The following is a 24732-nucleotide window of genomic DNA, read 5'->3' on the forward strand; positions in this document are numbered from 1 at the left end:
CATGCTGCCATCACGATTCTGAACTGCAGGGTAGTCATATCCAAAGAAACACATCAAATGAAGTGCACAACTATCAGCTTAACTTTAAATCTGATTTTAAAATGGTGCACCTGAACTTCACTATACTTTTTTCATGCACTAGTAGTACATTAATAGTTTTCTGCATTTACCTATGAACATCACACAGCAGAACACTATCTGCTCCAAGACTCGTGTGTCTTCAGACACTTCTTTTTCCACACTGCCCCTTGTAGGCTGACCTTTCAGCCCGAGAGTTTGGCCAGTGATGCAGATGCTAAGTTGATTTAAAGCATAACATACAGTTCCCTGGGCCATGTATCCTCTCCCATGCTGCCTTGTAAGAACTTGAAACTGAAGTGAGGATTCCTCATGCTCTGTGCCAGCAGCTGATTTATTTATATTATAATTCAAATGGGGAGGACTAAAATTAGGACTCTGTAAGCAGAATTCACTGTTCAAAATATTCCGATTGTTTTAGCATCTGGACACCTTTGAGAACAACTGACTGATGTATCACTATGGCAACAGAAAGAGGCCTCAGTAACTTGAACTATTAAGACAGCAAGAGGTTTCTAAGGCCTTTATTTCTACAAAATATGGCAAAACTAATGCAACATCCTAGACAAAGTAGAGGGCTGAGAAAACAAAATAAGGAAGAGCTCACATTTCCTGTTTGTCACCCTAACCTCACACTGGCCATTGATTTTTCTGCCTCAATGCCTGTTGTGGAGTGGAAAGACAAAAATCACTAAGGCGTGCTCTTCCTCTTGCCAAATCCATGCCTGGTGAATAGCTGAGGTAGGGATTTTGCCCAGTGCACAAGCAACAAGTCAGCAATTACCTGGCTACCACTATGAAATTACTCCCCGATGAAATGGTTTGAGCTACCAAGAATAAACACAGGGTAGGGGGAAAAACTGGCCCTTTATTCCTGCAATCCTGACAAGAACTTATCATGGACACTTAAAATCTCTTTAAGGTCTGCTGCTACCACTTCTGGCACCATTTGCTGCTTACAAAAAAAATACATTAGGCAAATACATTATTTAAAGCCACTAAACAGTTTCTTTCTAAAACAAAATAACATCATTAATCAAATATTATATACAAGCAGCATTAAGAGCTTTTTCTTTTACTTCCCTGCCCAGTCTTCACAGCTTCTTGTGTCCTGAATGTCTTGGATGTAATTTTACTGTGCCATACAAGAGAATTATTTTTAGCTATTTGTAACTGTTTAACATTTTATTATCATTAATATGCATTTTATCTGGTTTGGATTACAGACTTTCTTATGTAGCTTTAGAAAGCATTAGTTATTTTAAACACACTCTGTCCCTGTAGGGCCTGAAGGCAGAAACTTCTCTCTACAGGACCTCGATGGCTAGCAACTGCTCAGCCCTCTGTGATATGCACAATTTTTGGACAAGCAAGTCAAAACTGTATAGATACACAAATATAAGCATAAAAATCAAAGCATCTATGTTGTTTTCCACATGAATTGAGTATCAATAATGATAATCCACACATGCAGATACATGGAGTCTGCATTACAGTCCACAGAATTCAACAAACACCAAGGGCATGTTTGCCTTGGAGACAGATGACACTGGGATACTTAGACACAGGAATTAGGATCTGTTTTGCTTCCATTAACCAGATATGAAGAAAGCTATCTCCATGTAGAAAGCACAGGGTGAAATGCAAGATCAGTATGCTGATATTTCATCCTTAATGTTGGAGATTTTCCTGAAGCTGCCTGCTTTCACTTCCCTACAATTACTTTGAAAGTTTCTACAAAATTTACCAAATTCCAGTTGCAATCTTTTTCCAGCAAGATGGTTCTGCTTAATTTCAAATATATTTGTCAGAAATGTTGGCTTAAAGACACTTGTGCACTGATATAGTTTTATATCGAGACGTTAAAATACATTTAATCTGTGTAAGCACTATCTTGTTCCTCGTTGAAAGAATTCCAGAGCCAGAGGTTGTATAAGCATTAGTATTGAAAGAGTAGCAGAGGTTAGAACATGTTTCTGAGACCTCTGACTGCTTAGGAAAAGTTATGTCTGTGTTCTTAGAAGACAACACTAATCAGGTTGTAAAAAAACAAGAAAAACAAACATGCCAAAAATCTGGTAGATGACTTCATTCAGCACATGCTAAACAGATATCAGAGTTTCTTACTTTGAATTCATAAGAGAATCTCATCACAGTAGATGAAAAAGCCAATCAAACAACAGTGCAGGTTTCCCTTTTAGTGAAGACAAGAAAAAATGTTCTATGCTGCTGTGAACTAACCAGAAAGATTATTCTGGATTTCAGCACAGTATTCTGTAGACCATTGCCTTTCCAATCTCTTGGTATTCAGAGAACCACACAACAGAAGCATTATAACAATTTGATGCCCACAGCATTTCAAACACAAGACCTTTGCAGTAATATCTAGAGAGTAGGTAACATACTGTGTTAAATTTTGAGTAGAGGTAGTCTAGATGAAATGGGTTTATCACCATGTTGAAAAAGATACCACACCCAGATACAGACTTAAGTCATAGATCTGGAGCAAGATCAAAACCCATCTAATCTACTCTAATCCACCAGTGGTGTTTTGGATTTTTCAGGGATTTTAGGGATGTGGGGTAATGTTTTAATTTTCTTACGGTAATAGGCATGTAAGCCAGGACTCCACAGACAATGTTAAAGCTAAACTTGTACATACCAAGAGAAGCAGAAAATTAAACATAAATGAACAGGAATGATGTTATCCATTGTCATATTTTTAATACCTTCCACACTTTAAAAGGCACAGACCTCAAGTTTGTGTTATGATAAAGCCTTATAATTGTGTTTTCTTTCTTTTCATTAAAACAAAATTACTTTTATTCTCCAAGGACTCAATCATTAAGAAATAACCATCCAGCCTGGTATTGCAAGGCAAATGTTACCACATACTCTGATTTTCATCTAATGCAAGATAACAAAATACACTGTAATTAAGTAAACAAAATTTCCCTAGAAGAATGCACTACCACACTTTTGAAGATGCCTCTTGTGCCACAGAGCTAAAATGGTCACTGGAAAATACTGAAATATAGCAGATGAGCTGAGCATTTACAAATCACCTTCTTTATAAAAATAAACTACTTGCAAGAATGAAATGACTATTTGAACAAAAAGAATCACCTTATCAAACCTGTTTAAAAGTCAGTTTCTCAGCATATAAAGGCTCATTGCCTTTATATATATCATTACCAAAAGTCTTGGGAAAAAATGTAGGCTAATGAACAAAAGCAGCAGCTTAGCCTCAGGCCAGTTTCTATTTTTGGAAACACCTATGAAGCCTAGAGGAAAGAGAAGGAGGGTGTATATGCATATCCATGAGAAGGAATCTGGCCTGGTGTTTAAATTGCAATTGTAAAAGATCATGTTATTTGAATAACTCACTGTTTGAACACATCAGGCATTATCATCTGTTCTTTTTTCCTTGTATCCACTGTTGTCTCTACAGGGGCGAGTACTACAGCCGCACATGACACTATTGACTGGTATGAGTCTTCCCGGCACACTGCAAAGATAAAAAGTATCAGTGTTAACCACTGAAATCAGTTTGCACTTGAAAGTAAGAAAAATGAAGAAAAAATCTATTCATACTGTGATAAATACAAATGCAAATAATTAATCAGGCTTCACTGTGGTCACATGCAATGAAAATGCTATTATTTTTCATGTTTCCTTGTTGAGTTGTGTTTTCTAATGTGCTTACGTCCCACATTTTTTGCCATTGATTGATCATTCACTAAGTTTTACCTAGCACAAGATCTGCTCTCAGCCTACTCTAGCTCATTGGTGTGTTTGAGTCCTAAAAGGACCTATATTTCATAAATGACATCATAGTATGAGTCACTTCTTAATTATTTTTCAACACCATCATAAGGGTGGAAATAATAAGTGGTTTCCAGGCAAACCTCCCACTTTCAGAAAGTTCAGAATTTTTTAAGAAAACTGATTTAAGAAAATCTAATTAGTGATTTATTTTTCACTTTTATGACTCATTTTACTCCAAAAAGGCCAAATCCAAACTGGCTAGAAGTGATATCTGATATCTGACTCATGCTTTCTTTTAATAAAAATTGTATCTGAATTACTGTGCTGAATGTTACAAATTAGGCAGTATTTAGAGCTAGAAGAATGATCATGCACTTGAGCTGAGCATTTGGCTCAAATAGAACTAATAAATGAGTATCTAAAAGTTTCTGACCTCTGAACAGACAATTATATATATTACAATTCATGAACATTCTTAAAATGTGAATTTTAAGTGTCACTAGTAATTCAGCTTCTAGCAGTGATGACTCCTACTGATTTTGAAGCTTTAGATTGCCTTTACAGCCAAGGCATGAAACAAATGAAAGCTGGAATTAAGAGTTGGTTTCATTGAACAAAGCATGACAGCTTCTTATCTTACATTTGGTACTTCAATGTATTATATACAAGCAAGAAATGTGGGAGCCCGTGTTTAAACAGAAAGAAATGCAGTATTTTATAACATACAGAACTCTTTCATACAGAGTGAACACATGTCTACAGAGCCAATAGCATAACCTGTAAAACCAGAATGACTGTGGCAAATTTTGAGCAATTCAAACCCAGCAAGAACACATTTCACAAGTACATACATTTATGCAGGCCTGATACAGCTGAGAATTGAACTGGGACATTGATTTATTATTATGGTCTTCACAAGCATGTGCCCCCTTATTGCCCACAGACAACATACCTTTGGCACAGCCTATGCTCCCCTTACAAAAGAAAGAAAACTGGAGTAAAACTTCACCTATCTTGACCTGACTGGGTCAAGAACAGCTAACTGTACCATTTTAAAACCCAAGGGCACAACTTACTCTCAGCCCACACTCAGCACATACCAACAGGACGCAATGGTGCTACACAAACACCCCGAAACACCACCAGAACAAGTCAGGTTGGGGCTGGATATTTCTATAAAGGTCTTTTTGTTCTTTCTGAGCAGTTCTGAGACATTCAGCAAGCAGCACAAAAGACTCAAGCACAGGCAGCTCTGTCAGGAAGGAAACCTTTTGGGGAGTGCTTGTAATTGCATTTAATTAATCTGATGTTGTCCAGTATTGTTTATGTTTGTGTTTTAAATATTAATGTGCACACTGCGTTAAGTGACTAAGCCACCTAAGATGCCTAGTATCTTACCTTACCTTCCTTTTTTCTTTGGAACCAGCATTACTCAATACTTTGTCACTATCAGACACACATCTCCAAAAGACAGTCATACACAAAGAGAACTTGCCATACTGACTGCAGGCATGCAAGCAGAATTTCTGTTATAGCTTGATCCACAACAGATTAAGATAAAACTAATGCAAAATACATTGAACTAAAGAGACAGCTTAAGAAAAAATTTAATTTTTGGTGACTTTACATCCTACTATATTATGTACAACCAGCACACCATCTACTAGTACGATTCTGCTTGGAAGGCACCAAGTAATTTATGAAACAACCAGTGACTGAGTATGTACAAAAAAAGAACATTTATGTCTCTTTGTCCGTTTATTTACAGTCAAAGAATTGCCAAAAAATAGGCTTGTCAGAGTGTACCTCTGATATTCAACACCTGAATTTTAGCCAGAAACACTGAGAGAGCATAAAGGATGAAACAAATACATATTTTATTTCAGAAGACCTGCATTACTACTAGAGTATCAAGTTATTACTTTAGAACTTGTAAAAGGTCTGGTGACAAGCATCACAGGGGAGGGTTTGTTAGATCAGGCACTGTCCACCAGAGTAGCTACAAAAAATGATAAATGAGGGAATCACAAGTAACAAGAAGACACTGCTAGTCTCCCACTCTTTACAGAAAATTCATTAATGAATAAAACTGTGAAATTGCTTTTGTTTAATAATTAATGCTATACAGGTGTTGTATAATCCCCTTATTTACAGCTAAAGACAAACCTAGTGGTCATCCAGTGATTGCAGCTCATGGAATGCATTATCCCTCCATTCTAGACAGCAATCCTCTTTGGTCTCACTTTTGAAAATCACTGCAATTTCTCCTTTTTATCTCAATTCTCTGTGCACAGTCGTAAGTCATTATCGACAGCATAATTAACTAAAATGTCATGAAGTAGTGATGGCACAGCAGCAAGCAATTTTCACCTACTGGAGTGTATGCTCTTACTACCTGTTCATAACCTTCATTAAAATAATGAGAACGTGCTTGAATGTGGACTCTCAACTTTAACACTGATGGGGACAGGCATTGTTTTACTTAAGACTGCATTTTACATTCCAAGCTCAACTCTTAAGTGCAGCTTCATTTCTACGACTCCATTTTTTAATCTACAAGTGGCTTATATCACCCCAAAAAAGACCATTCATGATGTCTACACATGCCTACGCGTCTGTACTTTTATGAATTGAAATCTGTTCAATCCTCAAACTATCACAAACATCAGAAAAACAATTACTCTAAGGGATCACTCCTTTTAATCATAAATCCTCTCACGCATCAAACTTGCTCCTTAACATCCAGCAAGAACTGAAAAATTTAGCCTTCCCATATGAATTGGTAAGGAAAGCAGAATTTTCAGTCATTTGAATTAATGCTTGGCAAAGTCATCAATGTAATCAGCTGTCTCAGCCTTCTATATTATTCCTGATGCAGAATGGTGTAAAAAACTGTACAAGTTATCAACAAGGGGGAAAATCAGCCTACTTTGTACTACTTGTAGCAATTTCTTTAAGAAACTAACAATTAGTATCTCAGAAAGTGTTATACACTGAATACCTTCAGAAAAAAGAAAAGCAATTTGCATGCAAGTGAGATGGCATTTTTCTGTCCTTTATTCGCAATTTAACCATTACATGAACAAGCTAATAATTGTAGTGAAATAACACAACCAGAGGAATATCTGTGTTATCATTATAGAAACATATTTTTCTTAGTGGAACAAAAGACACTACCTACAAATTACAAGTCATGTAAAGGACAGCTCAACAGAAAAGGAAACAAACAGTCTTAGCTTCATAGACTACTATTATAAAAAATCTGTACTACTTTTGAAGCTGCAGTTTCTCCCCAGATCCTTCAGTTTAATGATGCATGCAGCTTGTTTTCTTCCATCGCCAAGTGTTTTAAAAGTACCCCATATATTTATCACTAGGAGTGCTGGCTTGGATTTACTCTAGATGGTTTAGGCAGTCCCAGAACATCATTCACTATCAAAACAGATCTTTACATCTGGAGAAGAAAAACATTAGGGTTTTTTTGTGTCTGCTGTTTCTTTCAAGAACAATGAGAATCACTAATTAAACACTTTACTCCTATTTTGAACCAACCAGTGAAAAATTTTTAATTCCCTAAATAGTAGGACAGTAGGAAGCCTTCAACAGCTACTGAATAGAATGTGTTTCTCCAGAGAATAAAAAGATTTTTAAACTCTAGAGATGTAATTTACATCATCTATTTCAAACACTTAATTGTACACACTTCCCCCCGCCTTTTTTTTTAATTGAGGAGAAAGAAAATCTGGTTATCAGTGGTAGCTATCAAAAAAAGTCTCCCTTGACACGATGCAAGATAAAATTAGCAGCAAGTACTACCTGCTTAGAGAAAACAGAAGGGAAATGTCCACATGCAGTGTGCAATGAAGCATAAGGGAATCATGACACAGGGAGACAAACAGTGAAGTATTTCTGGATTTCAGAAATCTGGGCACTTATCCTGACAATCCAAAGTATTTACATTTATGCCTATGAAGTTTAAATTATCAGCTCTCATCATTCCAGAGACAGATCAAATCTGGAAACAGATGCTGTTTTAGACCAAAAATCCTTCCGTTTTGGTAAAAAACTAAGCAAGCAGCCAGGAGAGTATGGAAGGCACTAAATGCTTTACCCTGAAAGATCAGTCAGCTGCCATGTAGGAGACAGGGGACTAGAGCATGAGGGAGTAACATCTGGATGCCAAATATCCAATCCCACATCCCTTTTACTACCAGGCCAGACATTATGTTTGAACAACTCTGAAACACCAATTCTCATTGCAGGCACTGATAACACTTTGGCACATGGTTCCCTAAATACCTGTCTGCCATGAAAAGGCTCAGGAAATGAGTCACCCTCTGAGGTGCTCTGAACAAAGGACAAGAGCTGCAAAATATGTAACCCCTACACAGGTTCCTCAGACAAGGGAAATTCAGGACAAAGTACTGTTATACTTAAAACAGAGCTTTTGCTAAAACAAACATGCCAACTAAACCCAAACTACAAACACACCAACCAACCAAAAGGAAGAGCAGATACATCATAAACTCCTTCAGTATATTAGAACAAGTCAAGAACTGAAGAAAAAAAAAACATTTACAACACACAACTCAAGTTATTTTGCCACGAAAGCTGCTGACATTAGAAATAATATATAAGAGAAGATCTTGAAATCCAGTCTATTAATTCTGGTATGTCCAGGAAGAACTGTGACTAACAACCATCCTTCCTGGGTGCACAGATATGGCCTCTGATAGTCCTAGGTCACTCAGAGGGCTCAGAAAAGAACCAGCATTCTAATTTGTTTCTCCATCAACCCCAAACATCAGCTGCATGAAACACTTCAGCAAAAACAAATTCAGTTCCATACCATCTTTCTCAGCCCCAGAAACACAATAAAGTCTTTTACTACTTTGTTATTAAACCCTAAAGCCCAAGAAGACTTTCAGTCTCTTTAAAACAGCACAAAAGGTCAAGGTACTTCATGTGAAAGCTATTTTTGCCCATCTACTTATATTAGAAAAACCTCAATTTAAAAAATAATAATAAAAAGGCCTAATTTTCCTGCTGCTTGATACTAGATTTGATGATGGTCTTTGGAGAAAAAAGGAAACTAAATTAATTTCAATTTTTTATTAGCTCAACAGTTTTTCTAAGGCCTCTTGTTACCTAGAAACAGCTACATTTCACAATATTGGTCAAGTGAATACTTAAGAGAATGAGTGTATATGCTCACAGTCCCCAAAGGGTTTGCTGTAATAATTTTGTAATAAAACCACAGGCCTGGTTCTTAAACACAACATAGTCACAATCAGAAATTTTGTAATACCAACAATTACAGACCCATTATGGGCAAATGAATTACTTGCTATCAGGTTCTTATGCTTCATGGCTCTTTTATACAAAGGCTGCACACACATACCTGCTTTGTGCTATCTGCACTGGTATAAAAACATAAAAGATACAAAAAGCAGCAGAAGCCAAGGAATTCCTCTTATACACCAGCAGTTCTGCAGTGATTATCTGCAACCTTGCTTTTATGTCCTAAGTTTGTTTGTTGTCACAAGCCACTGTGATAACACAGTAAGAGCTACAAGTGAAATTTGGGTGTGGTGACTTGTACTCCATGCATAAGAAATTAAACTGTAATTTTTCAGTGTTCATGCCTAATGGAACGCTGATTGAAAGGGTATGCCCTGGTCACCTAAGAACTGATCCTACAGACATGGTAAGTGATGCAAACACCAACTCCTAAAATAATCACATAGGTAATGACAAAACTGACGACCCACTTCTTGCATATTTTGTTAATTCCACTGCATTGAGAGAACAACTGCAGTTTGGTTTCTCCTGAGGCAGAAAGATGCCCCAGAGTAGCACCTTAACTCCCGATCAGTCTTCTCACGCAGCCTCCTGCAGCTTACAGTGACTTGCAGACTTTCTTCTACAAGGTGATCGTGCCTGTATTTACTAATCCCTCAGGAATTTTATAAATTTTTTCAGTTACTTAAGTTCTTGCGTGAACTTGTACTATCCACAATGCCCTGTAGACTTCCAAAGCTGACTATAGCTTATGTGAAGAAATATTCTCATCAGTCCACTTTAGACTTGCTACCAGCTTGTTTCATATCTGACCTCCCAGTTTTAGTCTTGGAGAAGACAGTGCAAAAATTCCACCTTCACCTTCCACTCTGCATTTTACAGACTTCTTTTGGATACTTAGCCAGCCATTTCTTTTACAGGCTGCACTATATGCATGTGCTCCTGTTTAAAACCTGTCCCATAGCTCTGATCACCCTGCTGACCTCTCCACAACCAACCATTCCTTGCTGAAGTTCCTGCAATGATAGATCACTGTAGCAAGGACAGCAGAAACTGTAACTGCATTTTCATAAAATTGAGTTAGTTTTTCAGCTGTAACTACTGTACACCTAAAACATTCTAAGTACATCTATTTGTGCTTGAGGCTGCTCCTGAGATACTTTCTTATTCACAGTGAACTACTTAAAGCAAATATTGTTCCAAGCAGCCTACACAGGAATTGAAAAATCAATCTTTAAAAATAAAGGCATATTCTGTATCCAGTAGGCAGATATCACTTCTCAATATCAAAAAGCTTTGGTTAAGTGTTAATAATAGAACTTTTAAAATGACTACTAACTTCATTAGCTTTGGCAGCACTATCAGGATGATGTCACAGGCTTGTATTTTTAGCCCTCCAGTCTCTGACTTGTCTTGTGACACAAGCACGAATAAGAACTGTGTGCACAAGTACACAACTGTGTGAGGGAAGGGTTATAATGAAGGACTAATGATCTGAATCCCACCAATCATATCTATTTCTGCCAAAATCCAGGAAATCTCATAACTGAATAGTATTTCTATTAGAATAAAAAATGGAGGCTTAGTCATTTGGTCTAGGATGTGTGGTGCTAATCACCACATGGGCCAAACAAATGCATCCATTTATTCCTAAAGAGTCTTTGAAGACAACTGGTTAAATTAATTAAATTAATTTACCACAGAACACAGCTGCAGGTTGGTTCATGGGGGGAAACAAGGCTCACCCAGACCTCCCCTTCTGGTAGCTTCTGCCATTCTTGGCAAAGCTGCCTCACTGGGTAATAAGAACAAAAAAAACCCACAGGATCTGGGTGATAGAAGGAAACAGAACAACCCAAAACTCCAGTAAGAATGGAAAAGTTAGTACTGAAAGTGCCAGTTTCAGGTGCAAGCATAAAGCCATGCCCTGGTAATAGCCATAAGGTACCAGCAACTGGGAAACCTTTGTGTCTCTTCCTACATGACATGGAGGAAATCCCAACAGGGATGCCACCAGCTGCAAGAGCTGTCTGCTTCAAAATTCTTTTTTCAGCCAAGAGAAAAATAAGAGTTTTAGTGCCGCTTTTGATCACACTTGGGTTTCTATTTTCTATTTATGTTATGCCTTCAAGAAAAGGAGAGAAAAAGGAGTGACTGTGACACTGGCATCTTAAAAGAAGGAATATAAAAAGGCCTGCAGGGCATTTCTGTAGGCAAAATACAATCCCCTGAAGGAATGACTACTCTAACAACAATATCCTCGACTGTCACTCACTGCAAGTAAAACTGTCAAAACCAATAGCAAGTATTTTCAGGAGCACAGGCTCCTGGCTTCAACTATTATTCTTGGCCTAGCTGAAATACAGACTGACAGGCAAGCAAGATTAATTTATTGGGTTTTGTATTGTTTTCTATTAAATGGCTGTAGTCACAAGAAATTTACTTCATCAATTAATATACAGACAAACCTCCAAAAGTAGAGTTTCCCAAGAGAATTTATTAAATAAAATTATAATGTCAGGTTTCTTTGCAGATTCTGAAAGCTTACCAGGAAAACCACACGAGGTATTTTTGTTTTGCAGGAGTATGAGGCTATCTGGCTTTCTATTATAGCCGTGCTGGCAGTCACTAGCAGAAGCACCAGGTACAGCTGCCAGTAGAATTGTACATCTCAGCTGCAGAATGACAGCCTCTGTCAACCCCAATGACAAGCAACTCAGTGCTCAGTCCCTACTACAGCACATTGGTCATAGGCATTCCAGACTCATTCCTCCCTTCACAAAAGTCACTCACATACCAAATATTAGAAATTTACACCAGACATTGAAACAAATAAACAGATCTGTAACAAAGATTATTTCACTCTTTACTCAGGGAAGATATTTTCCATATTTATTATAAAATGCAAGCCATTTCTTTTATACCCTTGCTCTCTTTAAGGTGATACACTCCTATAGAAAAGCAAATTCAGCCCAAGTGTCTCTCTGCAGTTATTCAACAATCCTGCAAACCTGCATGCACAAGCAAGCAGCTGGCTACTGCTCCAGCTGACTGCTCCAGTGTAACCACAAAGCAGGGGAGAAATGAGCAAAGTGGCTAGGTCATCCTCCACAGTCTTAGCACTCAGTACTGCCATAGTAATGGGACAGGCCAGCAGGAGCGCCTGATGACAGACCTCTGCACCAAGAGGGGAAACAGAGGCTTTAAGGAAGAGCAGGTAAAACAATGGGATAAAACAGAATACACAACACCTTCCTCCTGTGGGCAGCTATGGCAGACACCCACTAAACCTGGGTGTGAAGGAAGAACACTTGGATGTTCAAAGGGCTGCCAAGTGAAGGCTCTTCAGAGGTGTGCTGCGACAGCGAGCAGAAGATGGACTCCAGAAGATCAGTAAGCAATTTCCTTGGCAGTTCTCACAGCTTTTCATGCAGTACCAAGGAAATCATGTTCACAAGTTGGCTAGGTGACAAGAAAGGTTAGTGGCAGTTGTGGACTGATAAAAAGCCTCTCATGCCACAAAGAAAACTGAGAGAGAATATTATTTGATGTACCTGCAGTTTTAAAAGGCTGCCCATTTGTGCAGCTTGCAGATTTTGCTATGCTTTGTACTCACTGAATATGATTTACTACATTTCAAGGCCAAATAAAACTACTGGGATCATCTGATCTGACACGTGGCACAGGCACATCCTGTGGCTCTTCCAGAAGTTCAATATTATAGTCCTAATGCAAAACTTTGAAGAGTACAGGTCACTGCTCTGCCAGGTTTGTAAGTGATCTGAGAAATTCTTCCAATTAATGGTCAAAATAACAGAATTTTTTTTCTAATTTATTTTCAGAAATATGGACTCCTTAGCCATACATCTATGCTGCAGATAAAGCATATGCCAAGTAATATATATATGTATCTTTCTGAAAAGCGATAAAAAAATTGATCATTATGCTGATGCCTGTTCACACTTTCTCTAAAAGTCTTAACTATTCTTAAAAGAAAAACCCAAATTCACTAAGGCTTGAAGTCAAACCAAGTTTTGAGAGCAATATATTTTACCTTAAAGACAAATAAATTGATATAGGAATAGATTGTGCTTGGCAAAAATGGTTAAGATCAAAATGAACGTGAGACAAGCTCAGCAATATTGAAGAGCTACTAAACCATGATTATAACAAATTTAAATGTTTAAATGGAACCCAATGCAGGATTACAGCCCTAGAAAGAAAGAATGCAGACAATGACTATGCCTCTGAGGTGCAGTTATGGTTCAAAGCAAACCAGCAACTCAGTGTGCTGTCACTGCAAAAATGTCCAACATAAGCATTGGAATATATACAAACATGGAATTGGTGACTTTGAAGTCACTGAAGTCAGGCTCAACTCAGTTACCATTCCAACTTCTCAAAAAGGTGACAAAAAGATACACTACATTGTATGTGATCCTGTATGGGTGAAAATTCCAGACCTCCCTAAATAAGCAGAAGTCAAATTGGGGCATTAAAAGCAATTAAATTATTGGCGGGAAAAAAACCCACACACTAAACAAAAATGGTGACTGTCTGTCTACAGACATAGTTAAATTAAGATTAAAACTAAGATGCGTGTTTGTCAAATATATATACTTTAAAGTTGCATAGCACAACTTGACAAAGTATAATCACCTTGCTATTTAGGAGGTTGGATCTGATGAACTGAGGTCTCCATGTGTTAGAGTCACAAACGTTGGCTGTTCCAAGTCACACTTCAAAGATGTGACATAGATGCTCCAGTTGTACCAACACCTGAGCCAGTGTTTTTAATTATACAAGCAGTCATGACAAGTAAAATAGTGTTAGCACATATAGATGCATTTTGGAGGCTGTTTTCTTTAAGAAAGTTACCTAAACCATTTCCCCCTAGCCCTAATTTTCAAAACTGCTATTGATACTTACACTGCAGCCCCACAGAATCAATGGAGGGAAAGAAGAATCACATATCAGAAAATGAGATATAAAACTACATGGGGTTAATTTCTTTGAAAAATATTTTCCTTTGCATAGGTAATAACATGCAGATGTCTGTTAACTGGCCATGTACTGGTACCCATATGAAAATGTCTGAAAAACTTGAGAGCAGACTACCACAGGACAACAATGCATCATTGATACAGACTGATGCTGCAAACAGAATAACCAGAACTCAGTTGTGTCCACTCAGGCCTGTATTACATTTGTTCTAACCTCATTACACATTAAAAAAAAATACCAAAGAAGAGTAATTCAAATTCCTAACATTAATCAAATAAAATTGTAATTTGCAAAGAAATTCAGTTATGGGTGTTATGGGTGAAGTTCTCCATAGAAGGCAGCCACACAAACCTTTGAAGCAATGGAACAGCTAAAGCCAAGCCATTACAAATTCATCAGCTTCTGTTTGGATTCTACCAGTGGTATCAAATGGAAAGCAAAGAATGAACAAACAAGTCAGTTTTATTTTAGTGACAAACAACTTGGAGACTAGATAATAAGAAAATAAACATTTGCATATTATCCCTCAACTTTGATTTAAACAACTTTCCTCTGGTTTTGTTTCTAAAAAGGAAATAGTACCATTCAGTGGTCAGGTAGATTTGCTGCACTTTTTAAAATGAACGCAGTAGCACACACTGACAATATTAACACGGGAATTGCAAATGCTGAGCATTGGCACAGTCACTAACACTGTTGTTTTTACTTGGGGAAATAGTGTAAATTTCTTTTTGAGAAGTGTGATGTTTTATTCGAAGCATGATTTAGAAGCTGCACTAAATATTTTAGCCATGTCTTCCTCAGCAGTAAAGAACTACTTGCTGTTCCTCCTGCTCTCCACCAGGTGATAAACTAGGCTCTAAATTTTATGATTACAGAAGAGGATACTGGGAAATTCTGTAGGAGCTGGCAGGAAGTTTTAACTCAAAAACCTGGTCCACAGAAAAAGTCATTATGTTCTAAACCAGCAGAAGATGTATAGAAAGTAGAAGTAAAACCTACATTACTGATTTTCAGTGAATAACATTCCAGCTGAAGATAAAAATTGCCAGATTCACCTGGAGCTCTTTCTGGATTCACCAGCCTCAGAATTTCTCAACCCAAGGTGAACTGGTTAAATAGGAGCAAAAAATGAACGCTCAATTCTCAAATAGCACCATTTGTCAAAGCAGATGAAGAGTGTTCATGAATATGGAAGACTGGTTGGGCATCTGTGAATCCAGAAAAATCTGGCCTAATGACTATTTAAATAGAAACAACACATTCACAGCCCCATGTTCCACTTTCCCTTGAGAAATCTTCCATCTTTACTTCAGATGTCATGCCAGAGGCATCCAAGGAACCAGCCAAGTACAACACATCCTACTGAAAGTTAGCCGAGTGCAAGTGGACCAGATTTCTAGAGGTACCTAAAAATTAAGACAAACCACTTATTTCCTAAATCACAGTGATTATGGACTGATCTTTTACCTACAACTGTGTATCATGGGATGTGACCTTTTAAAAACTCAGCTGTATCCATCAGCCTTCAACATTTGCTTTCAAGGGACAAGATTCTACTGCATATTTATGCAGCTGGCTCTGAAAGGGTGGCCCACAGAAACAACACATGCACAAAGTCCAGGCTCCAGAAAAGTTGTAACCAACATTGAGAATCAGAACAAATTGGCTCCCAAGTTTCCAAAACGTAGTGCACTCAATGACAGTGCTCCATTCTCATCCAAATGTCAACAGCCACCCCCTGCACAACGTAATTTAAAATCCTGGTACTCACTGGAAGGAGTCCCACTAACTTCAAGAATACTCCAGACGCCAGGGTGCAAAGGTTACCCTCGTCTCTTCAGAGGGAGGGTGACTCATGGGATCTTCAGTATGCACAGCGCTTCTTTGCATTTTGGAGCACATGGCCACCAATTCTGGAACCTCCTCCCAATAGTTCTCTAAGCCACTGCATTTAAGAAGGTAATTTACTTCACTCTCTACTGAACAATTAAGCTCTTAGCTGATTAGAATTTAAGAGTAGGCCTAAGATTAACACTTGACATTTGCTAGAAGCCCTCATATTTAAAAACAAGAATTATCTGGAAGTCACCCAATATTTTAAATATCATATGTATTAATCAAAACAAAACTTCACTTTTGATAAAATCTTAAATATAAATGTAATGTACCACAGTTAATCTACAAAAATATTCAAAATATAAAGATCCAAAAGGTGAAGAAAACACACTTAACATATCATCTGCCATAAAAACACCTCTTATAATTGTCCTATATTGTTAATTTGTATTCTCTAGTGGCATTTGAACGAGCTAGATGCTTTATACACTCAACAGCACAAAAAAGCTGGGAAATCAGCTATCTAAATTATCTTTATTGCATTTGAAAGAGTAATTCCTGTACTCTGATGTGAAAAGTCACACATAAAATGTGCTAAAGTACCCATTTAGATCTAAAAAGCAGGCAACACATTTTCTACTCAGCAAAGATTTCTCTGTATGCTTTTAATTTTTCTTCATATATTCACTATCTCTTTACTGGCTCTGGTGTCAGGGGTACTGCTTAGTCTAAGAATATAAAGCATAAAACACTGTTATGAGATAGCTGCAGTCCCCTGGGATTAAACACATGACCAGCGTTTCATTTGACTACATTTCTCCATCAGCCTCTGAACCTATGTTTCAGCAATGTAAATGGCAAAGATTATGTACAGAACTGCTACCCACAGATGGAAATACTAAGAAAAGAGCAATACATTAAAATTTTACATTGACCCTACTTCTGAATTCCAAGCATCTATTTTGATTTTAGATCTGCTAATGGATTTGTTACAAAAATGTGTTTGTAAAACAAAGTAATACATTAAATATTTTGCAACCTATCAATGCTGAGACAGAAGAAAGATTGTTCAATCTAACTAGAAAATGATTCCCTGAGCTGTACTGTCAGTATTAATGATGTCAGAACATAAAATATGAAATAAAGGAAAGATTACTATATATAGCAATGGCTCCTTCTGACAGAGCAGGAAGTAATGGTTGCACAGTACAGGTATGGGTTCACTGCAGCTTGACATAGGATATATGTAGCTCCCCATCCCAGAAAAAAAGTCAAGAATGACAGAAGGACCAGCACTCCTCCTCAATCCCTTGGAATTCAAGTAACAAGTAGCTAAAGACTGAGAGCTAAGATAGTAGTCAGGACAACTGTGGGATTCAAGGCTGACTATGGAGATCTCAAAGACACACACTTACTGCAGGACACATGAAAGCTTCCTTCTTAGATAACTAATTTAAACTATTAGTAAAAAAAAAACCAGCCAACAAGTGGTGTATTTTCAGCATGGTAGAAGTCAGGATTTCTGACTCTATCAGCCAGAACTAACAGCTCTCAGCTTGGTGTCTGAGTTAGCAGCTAAAACCTATCGAGCAGGAAGTTTCTACTTCGTTCTGGGGGTAACACTTATATTATCCTTTTGTTTTTTCTGTTGGCTTAGCTCTGAAGAACACAGAGGAATTAGCTTGTATTCCAATTGAGAGCAAGAGAACGGTTAGCAAACTAGAAGGAGTTGGCAAACCAGAAACAAACTGTGAGCTGATACAATCTCTACTCCAGTTTCTTTGATCAGCCTGTTGCTGATCAAAGAAACTCAAGTAGAGATTGTATCAGCTCACAGTTAAAATCACAGTTAAAATACACCTCTTAATTAAAAAAAAAAAAAACTACAGTGAAAAGGTTTATACAGAGTGTACCAAATGTAAAACCTTCTGTAAAATCCAGGATACAGGTGATGTGCCCAGTAGCTGTTCTCAGTAGGAGTTTCCCACACCCTAATTAAAGACTAACATGAAGATTTGGAGCATGCTGTGGCACTTCAGCATCCAAGAGGGCCTTTTAATGTATAGAGACTGTACAGTCAATCACAACACACACTGAGTTCTTCTCTCTCTTCTTGACTTTTTGAATACCTTGCTTGCCACAAATATAAAGAGAATGAAGAAATATTTCTAAATTAATGCATCAAAACCCAGTTGAAATTTAGCACAGAGAAATGGTTTTAAGCAATCTCCAGGTTCTGCCTTGATGACACTTTGAAAGCAAGAGAAGTAACAACCATTTGGGGTTTTATACTTTCTCACAGGACAATGAAACATCACAAGTTTGTGGGCCAAGGCACTACTACTACTAAAAGCAATTCAGTCACAAGTATCAGGAGAGCACTCAGTCAGAAAATTACATCCCCAGTGGTATGTCCTTAAAAGATGGGAAAACACTGCCATCTTGTTGGAATTTCTGGGTAACATACACAGATACCTACACAATGTCTTCTAAATAAGTACAAATACAACTGAAGAAATTATGAACTGATGTGAAGTAGAAAGGGTTTCATTGATAGGCTGCACAGTAAATGTCTCAATTAACCATGACTCAAGAAGCTTCTAAATTAGTACTGCCTTCCAGCTTCCACCTTCTTGCCTTGAAATCTCAACAGAACAGTTCTGGCTTGAAGAGCCAATGAAAGGAAAGGCAGAAAACCTATACCCCCTGCCTGATTTGCTAGTCAATATAAGTAAGGCATTGAAAAATAATCCTTTTTTGTTTCTTAAGGGCTTAATACCAAGTATCATTCAGAAAGAGTATTTTTTTCCTTTTTTAAGAATAGCACATTTATTCAAGTTCTTACACAGAGACTCAAAGTGTTAGTTTACTCACACTAAAAAAAAAACAAAAAAAAACCAAAACAAAACAAAACAAAAAAACCTCTAGTTTAGTTATTTTAGCTCTTCAGATATATTCCTGGTGCAACACTGCACTGCTCCAGACTTATCCCAGCAGAAATCCCAGAAGACAAGGAGGACTGAATGGGACCATGGGCCCCACTAAACACTGCAGTGATGCTCTGGGAGGGAAGAAGGTTCTAGGTGCTGGGTTAGAGCCCTGCTCTCTGACTACAATTTTCATGCTGACAGAGTGATCAGCAAAGTTACTGCTAGTGTCAAAAAGCACTTTGGTTCAGTAAGAGAAAAAACACAACCACACCTTAAATGTCAACTGCTTTTCAAATCTTTTCAATGCCTAAATTTCTTATGGACTTCAGATATGGACCATTGCCTTCCTGATACAGGGAGTGTATGTATCATGATGACCTTACACTGTAAAAATACCCCACAGGGAGGTTTTATGCAAGGAATAAGCAGGGCTGTAACCCTGATATTTAATGGGGACAATGCCAAAGGTACACTTTGTAGAAGGATTTGCTGTTTAAGAATCTGATTAATCTTCACTAATTAGGTATTGGATAGAGAGAGATTACCATTCAAATTCTCAGTACATGGTGTTGATTTACAGTGATAGGAGTAAATCTGTAATTGCTCTAAATGAAATATTCTTTTTGGGTTTTTTGTTTTCATTGGTGTAGCTTGTTAGGCAGTCTGCTAAACATGTGAAAACACAGTCTCTGAAGATTCAATTACCTTCTTACCAAGTTGCTAATTACTGCTGAAATTACTGGTGTCATATAAGATTTTTAAATAATTATATAAGATGCAGGTAAAAATTAAGTTTTCTGTCACATAAGCAAATAAATACTATCAGAATTATTCTACCTACAAAACACTCTTTGTGTCCAAGGTCAGGACCACAAACTGTACCACCAACAGGTTTTGGAATTCACTGGCATCAGATACACAGGAAAAACAATTTTGGTGGAAGGGCTAGATGGGACATGGAAATGAGGATGCAGAAGGATAAAATACAATTTCTCCACATTCTGCCATATATCAGAAAATCAAGTTGAACAAATTTTCCCTAATGCTTAAGAATAATATCAGGGTACAGAAAGTTATACAAGAGTTGAATTTGGCAATTTGTGCTGTTATTTTTTTTTGTGGGTTTGAGTAAAAAAATTTTGATCATATGCCATATTATAATAGAAGTATATTTAGTTCTGCAAGATCTTTTCTACAAAAAGATGAGTTTCTCTTCTCTGTTGCTAAGGTCTCTCAGGTAAAGACAGGAGAATGAATGAGTTCTAATCCAGAACAGAAATGACCAGGTTACCATGTTATTCTGGCCTTTTTATAATAATTTCTATATATAGGAATTCCCTGTACTTACAAATCAATTTTTACAAAATGAATTATCACCTCTGTACTGAATTATTTATATCTAACCCCTTATTATCCCAAATGCAGCTAGACTACAATCATAGGTAGGGTGAGAAATAAAATAATTAAATATTACCAAAGCCTGCTTCTACAGTACCTTTTCCTTGTGGCCTTAATTCTGGTATTTCAAGCACTTTATAGCCAGTGAATTGCTTCCTTCTTAATTCACATATTCAATTTAAGCATTTTACAGCCACTGAATCACAGCTTTCCTTTAGACTTTCATTTTCCAATCAATGCTCATAGTTGAAACTTTTATTTGCAGGAGCATAAAAGTATATTCCTCTGCATAGTGGTAAACTGTTTTGAAATACTTTCTTAAGCTCAAGGATTTTTAAAAGTAGTTAAGTGTACAAGGTATCACAGTCAAACTGGATGTGCATTTTGAGTGAACCTTAAAATAACCTTATTTAGACAAAACTGGAGTGCAGATGAAGAGGGTGGACACAACAAAACGACCATCATTCCTAAAAACCTCACCAATACAGCAAAACTCCTGTGAGTAGATAAATGTAATGTGCACACATTTCTTGAATCGCAGCCTCCCATTTTGTTCATTAGGTGCAAAAGTAAAGCTAAGGCACAGCTTTTTAACACAGATGTGCATATTGCTTTGCTGAGGCTGCACAGCTTACCTGAACTGAGCCTTATTAAACCCTAAAGTTTTAACAAGCACAAAATTCAACACCTCACTCTTTTTGGATGCTGGACTTCAGTCTGATTTCAACAGTCCATCAGTATCCATATCTGTAGTTCAAAAGGGCAGTCTAATCAGTCATTCTGGTAGCCTGGGAACAGAAGCAGTTTAAATCATCTTCCTAGAACCAGCAAGACCCTGCCTAACTAGTTAGAGCAAGTATGGAGAATAATGTAGTCCCTGTGCAAGACTGATGTCTCCTCACACACACAGAAAATTGGCAGGGGGAACTTATTCTGCTTCTAGTTATCCTCTTAGGCACTGAGAATTTTTTGGAGTAAATGTTAATTTGAATTTTAAGTAACACCCTCTGAAGCCACCATTTATTACACAGTTCTGTAAAGGACAACTAACACCTTAAAATGCTACAGCATTAATTATGTAAATCACTACACAAAGGACACATCGCTAATTTTAATCATTAATTTATTGTTTGCTGTTTTCATTAACAAGACCTAAGGTTTAATTAAGTACCACAGGAATAGTCTTTCATGTTCTCTGACAGACACTGTCATAGATTAAAGCGTTTGAAGACTTTCTTCCTCCTCCCAATTAGACTGGCGCCCTCCACACTCATCCTACCAATTTAAGGCACTGTAACAAAGCATATGAAGACACCTCACAGAACCAGGCACGACAAGCAGCTACCTGCAGTTGACCACACACCCCCAGAGCTCTTCCCTCAATGCCTCTGAGGCTCTATTGAGTACTCACTCCAACAACTGAACACTGTCGTAACATCATTTATGCTGCACATAGTGGAGATACATCACTCATTTTCCAGCTACTCTGAAGTTTTCAGAGACTATTAAAGAGTCTTGGATGGATGAGGCTGCTTTTACAGTTCAAATTTAGTGACTTCAGAGACCTGAACACCACAAGAATCAACTCGCACTGTGCTGTTCAGGGAGTTTATTAAAAGGTGTCACAACCTATTTGTTGGAGCAAACCTCCTTTGGTAAGAAGGAAAGGATAAAACTGTGCTGACACATATATTAAAAAGGGCTTCAACAACAGAAGCAAAAGTTAATTTAAAATAAAGCAGTGAGGCACTGTTACACTGAGGTAGCTGTATTTCCATCTATGACAGCAGTTATACTTCTCCAGTTTGTAGACTAATATTCTGGCTGGTACAACATATCATAGACAGTAGTATGATAGAGCCTCAGATAAAACTTTAATCTTCTGTCACTACTTTGCATAAGTAGTTAAAAGCCACACCTCTCTTGCTCTCAATGATCTGAAAGGAATCTTACTTCATTGTTAAAATTTAGCTTGTTCAAACTCTAGTTGTCAATGCAAATCCTTCAGCTGCATCCTAATTCTCTTTTACAACAAAGATTGTACAAAAAGAAACATGTAAAATGGAGGGAGTTATTTCTTCTTTCAAAAGATCATAATTTTATTATTTCATAGTTTTATTCATTCAAAGCAACTGACACCTAAGAGAAGATGCTGAGGATTGTGGCAAAGAAACAAAAATTATTTCACTGAATATCCTGAGCTGGAAAGGACTCACAAGGATTACCAAATCTAACTCCTGGCCCTGCAAAGGGGGACACTAAGAATCATACCATCTGCCTGAGAGCACTGTCCAAGTGCTTAGTGAAAATGTGTGACCCTGACATCCCTACACCTCTCCACCTCTAACCCTGCAAGAGTGCTTACTACCTTTAATGCATTCTTCCAGGTACTCCTCAGTCATAGCATATTCAGGAGGCTAAACTTTTCTTCAACCCTTAGATGGAGAAACTGAAAACTGAACTGAGTTGTGTTGTTATTTGTTTTCCATGTAAACATGAAACACTTTGGGAAATACACTTCATTTAATGACACCCAGGCTGAGAAGAACACGCTACCTTTTAAGAGCGACATGTGCACCAAAATCCATCTACTGAAATTGGTACTATTCAAGCTCACATTTAGGCACCTTGTAAGCATTCATGGCATGGATGATCAAACACAAAGATGAAGTGCAGATGTGAAAGTTCAAGTGCAACTTCAATTGACCAAAGTTAAATCATTTGCTGCCTTGTCCAGTTCTGGCCCCTCAGTTTGGGAAGGACGTTGAGATGCTTGAGATTGGTGAGGGGCTTGGAACACAAACTCTGTGAGGAATGTTTGAAGGAACAGGGGTTGTCTAGCCTGGAGAAGAGAAGGCTTAGAAGTGACCTTATTGCTCTCTACAACTCCCTGAAGGGAGGCTGTAGACAGGTGGGGGTCGGTCTCTTCCACCGGGCAGCACTGACAGAACAAGAGGACACAGTCTCAAACTACATCAGGGAAGGTATAGGTTGGATATTAGGAAAAAAATTTTCACCTAAAAGATAATAAAGTATTGGAATTGTCTTCCCAGGGAGGTGGTGGAATCACCATCTCTGGATGTGTTTAAAAAAAGACTGGATATGGCACTTGGTGCTGTAGTCTAGTTGAGGTGTTAGGGCACAGGTTGGACTTGATGATCTTAGAGGTCTCTTCCAACCTCATTATTCTGTGATTCTGTGATTCTTTGAGAGTTTCAGATACAAGAATATTTATTATTCTCAAAATTATTCCAGAGCAACTACGTTCCACTTATTACCATAACCTTTTCTTTTCCCTCATGGCAACATCAGAATGCTTAACATGGCCTCTGAGTTTCTTTTTAGGTTAATGAACCATTGCTAATATAAATCAAAAGCAACTCACAGCTCTGTTGATTGAAAAACCTGTTGATTAGGACCAAGGAGAGAAACCTAGTTGGCTTCTTCCTTTTTATACTCTTTCTTCCACTAATGAATTAAAAGGTCAAATGCAATGAACAAGTCTAGCTATTCAGTTTTGACAGAAAGTGAGCAGATTAGAAAAAGAATATGCAACTGAACAAGACAGTATTTACCTGGGCATTTTCTTTACCAAAATGAAGAAATCCTATTGTTTCATTGAAATTATGAATGAAAACAAATATATGGTAATTGCCTATATTTTTTAGCTCTATGTCTATTATTAGCTCAATCTCCTTTACAATTAGGTTTAAACTATCAGTTGATTAACACATCACTTAGGTCTATGAATGCTAGATAAAAATAAAAAAAAAAAAGGACAAAACATGGAAAACTCCAGCTAACTGGCTGTAATTCCATAACTTAGATAACAGAAAACTTATAGGAAATACGCTGCAGGAAAAATCCTGCACTGGCAGAAAAAAGAAGAAAAACAAACAAAAACAAATATGCCAGGTGAGGTAATTAGCTCTTCCCATCTGTAACTCCTGCACTATCCAGCTCTACGAGGCAATCTGAATGCTGCTGGTGAAGTGATTAGCAGCGAAAGAGGCAAAACTGGCATGTAAAATTTCAGGAGTAAAGCTTGAGGATTGTTTGCCTACTGTTGGCATTGGACAGTTTACACTAGTTGGAGCAATAACGACAAATTCTTTTTCAAATACATTGGCGTTCACAGCAGGTACTTGGACAGAAAACAGCAAAATTAGTATTGTTAGACATAGCTGGAGACTGAATTTATCTCATATTTAGGAAGTCATCTCAATAGCTGCTGAAGTTAGCAACTTAATTTGCTTTGAATTTAAAAACTAAAATTAATGGCAGCAAAAGAAAACAATTTTCAGCTCAATTTCAGTATAATGAACAGGAGCTGCATACATAAACAACAAAAGTGTTCTGTATTTTAAGATTACATATTGAACTTGATTCTCCGGCAATTCTTCAAACAAATTCC

General features: G+C 37.4%; 1 protein-coding gene across 2 annotated transcripts in view; it reads right to left on the minus strand.

Annotated features, from left to right (window-relative positions):
* CCSER1 (coiled-coil serine rich protein 1) overlaps positions 1-24732 on the minus strand; it is a 628033-nt gene that overhangs the window by 470345 nt on the left and 132956 nt on the right. For both annotated transcript variants that reach the window (XM_021550301.2, XM_021550303.3), the window contains exon 5: positions 3466-3586. In XM_021550301.2, the coding sequence (XP_021405976.2) occupies positions 3466-3586 (121 nt within the window). The remainder of the gene's footprint in view (positions 1-3465; positions 3587-24732) is intronic.

This window comes from Lonchura striata, chromosome 4, assembly GCF_046129695.1.
Source record: "Lonchura striata isolate bLonStr1 chromosome 4, bLonStr1.mat, whole genome shotgun sequence".
NCBI lineage: Eukaryota > Metazoa > Chordata > Aves > Passeriformes > Estrildidae > Lonchura > Lonchura striata.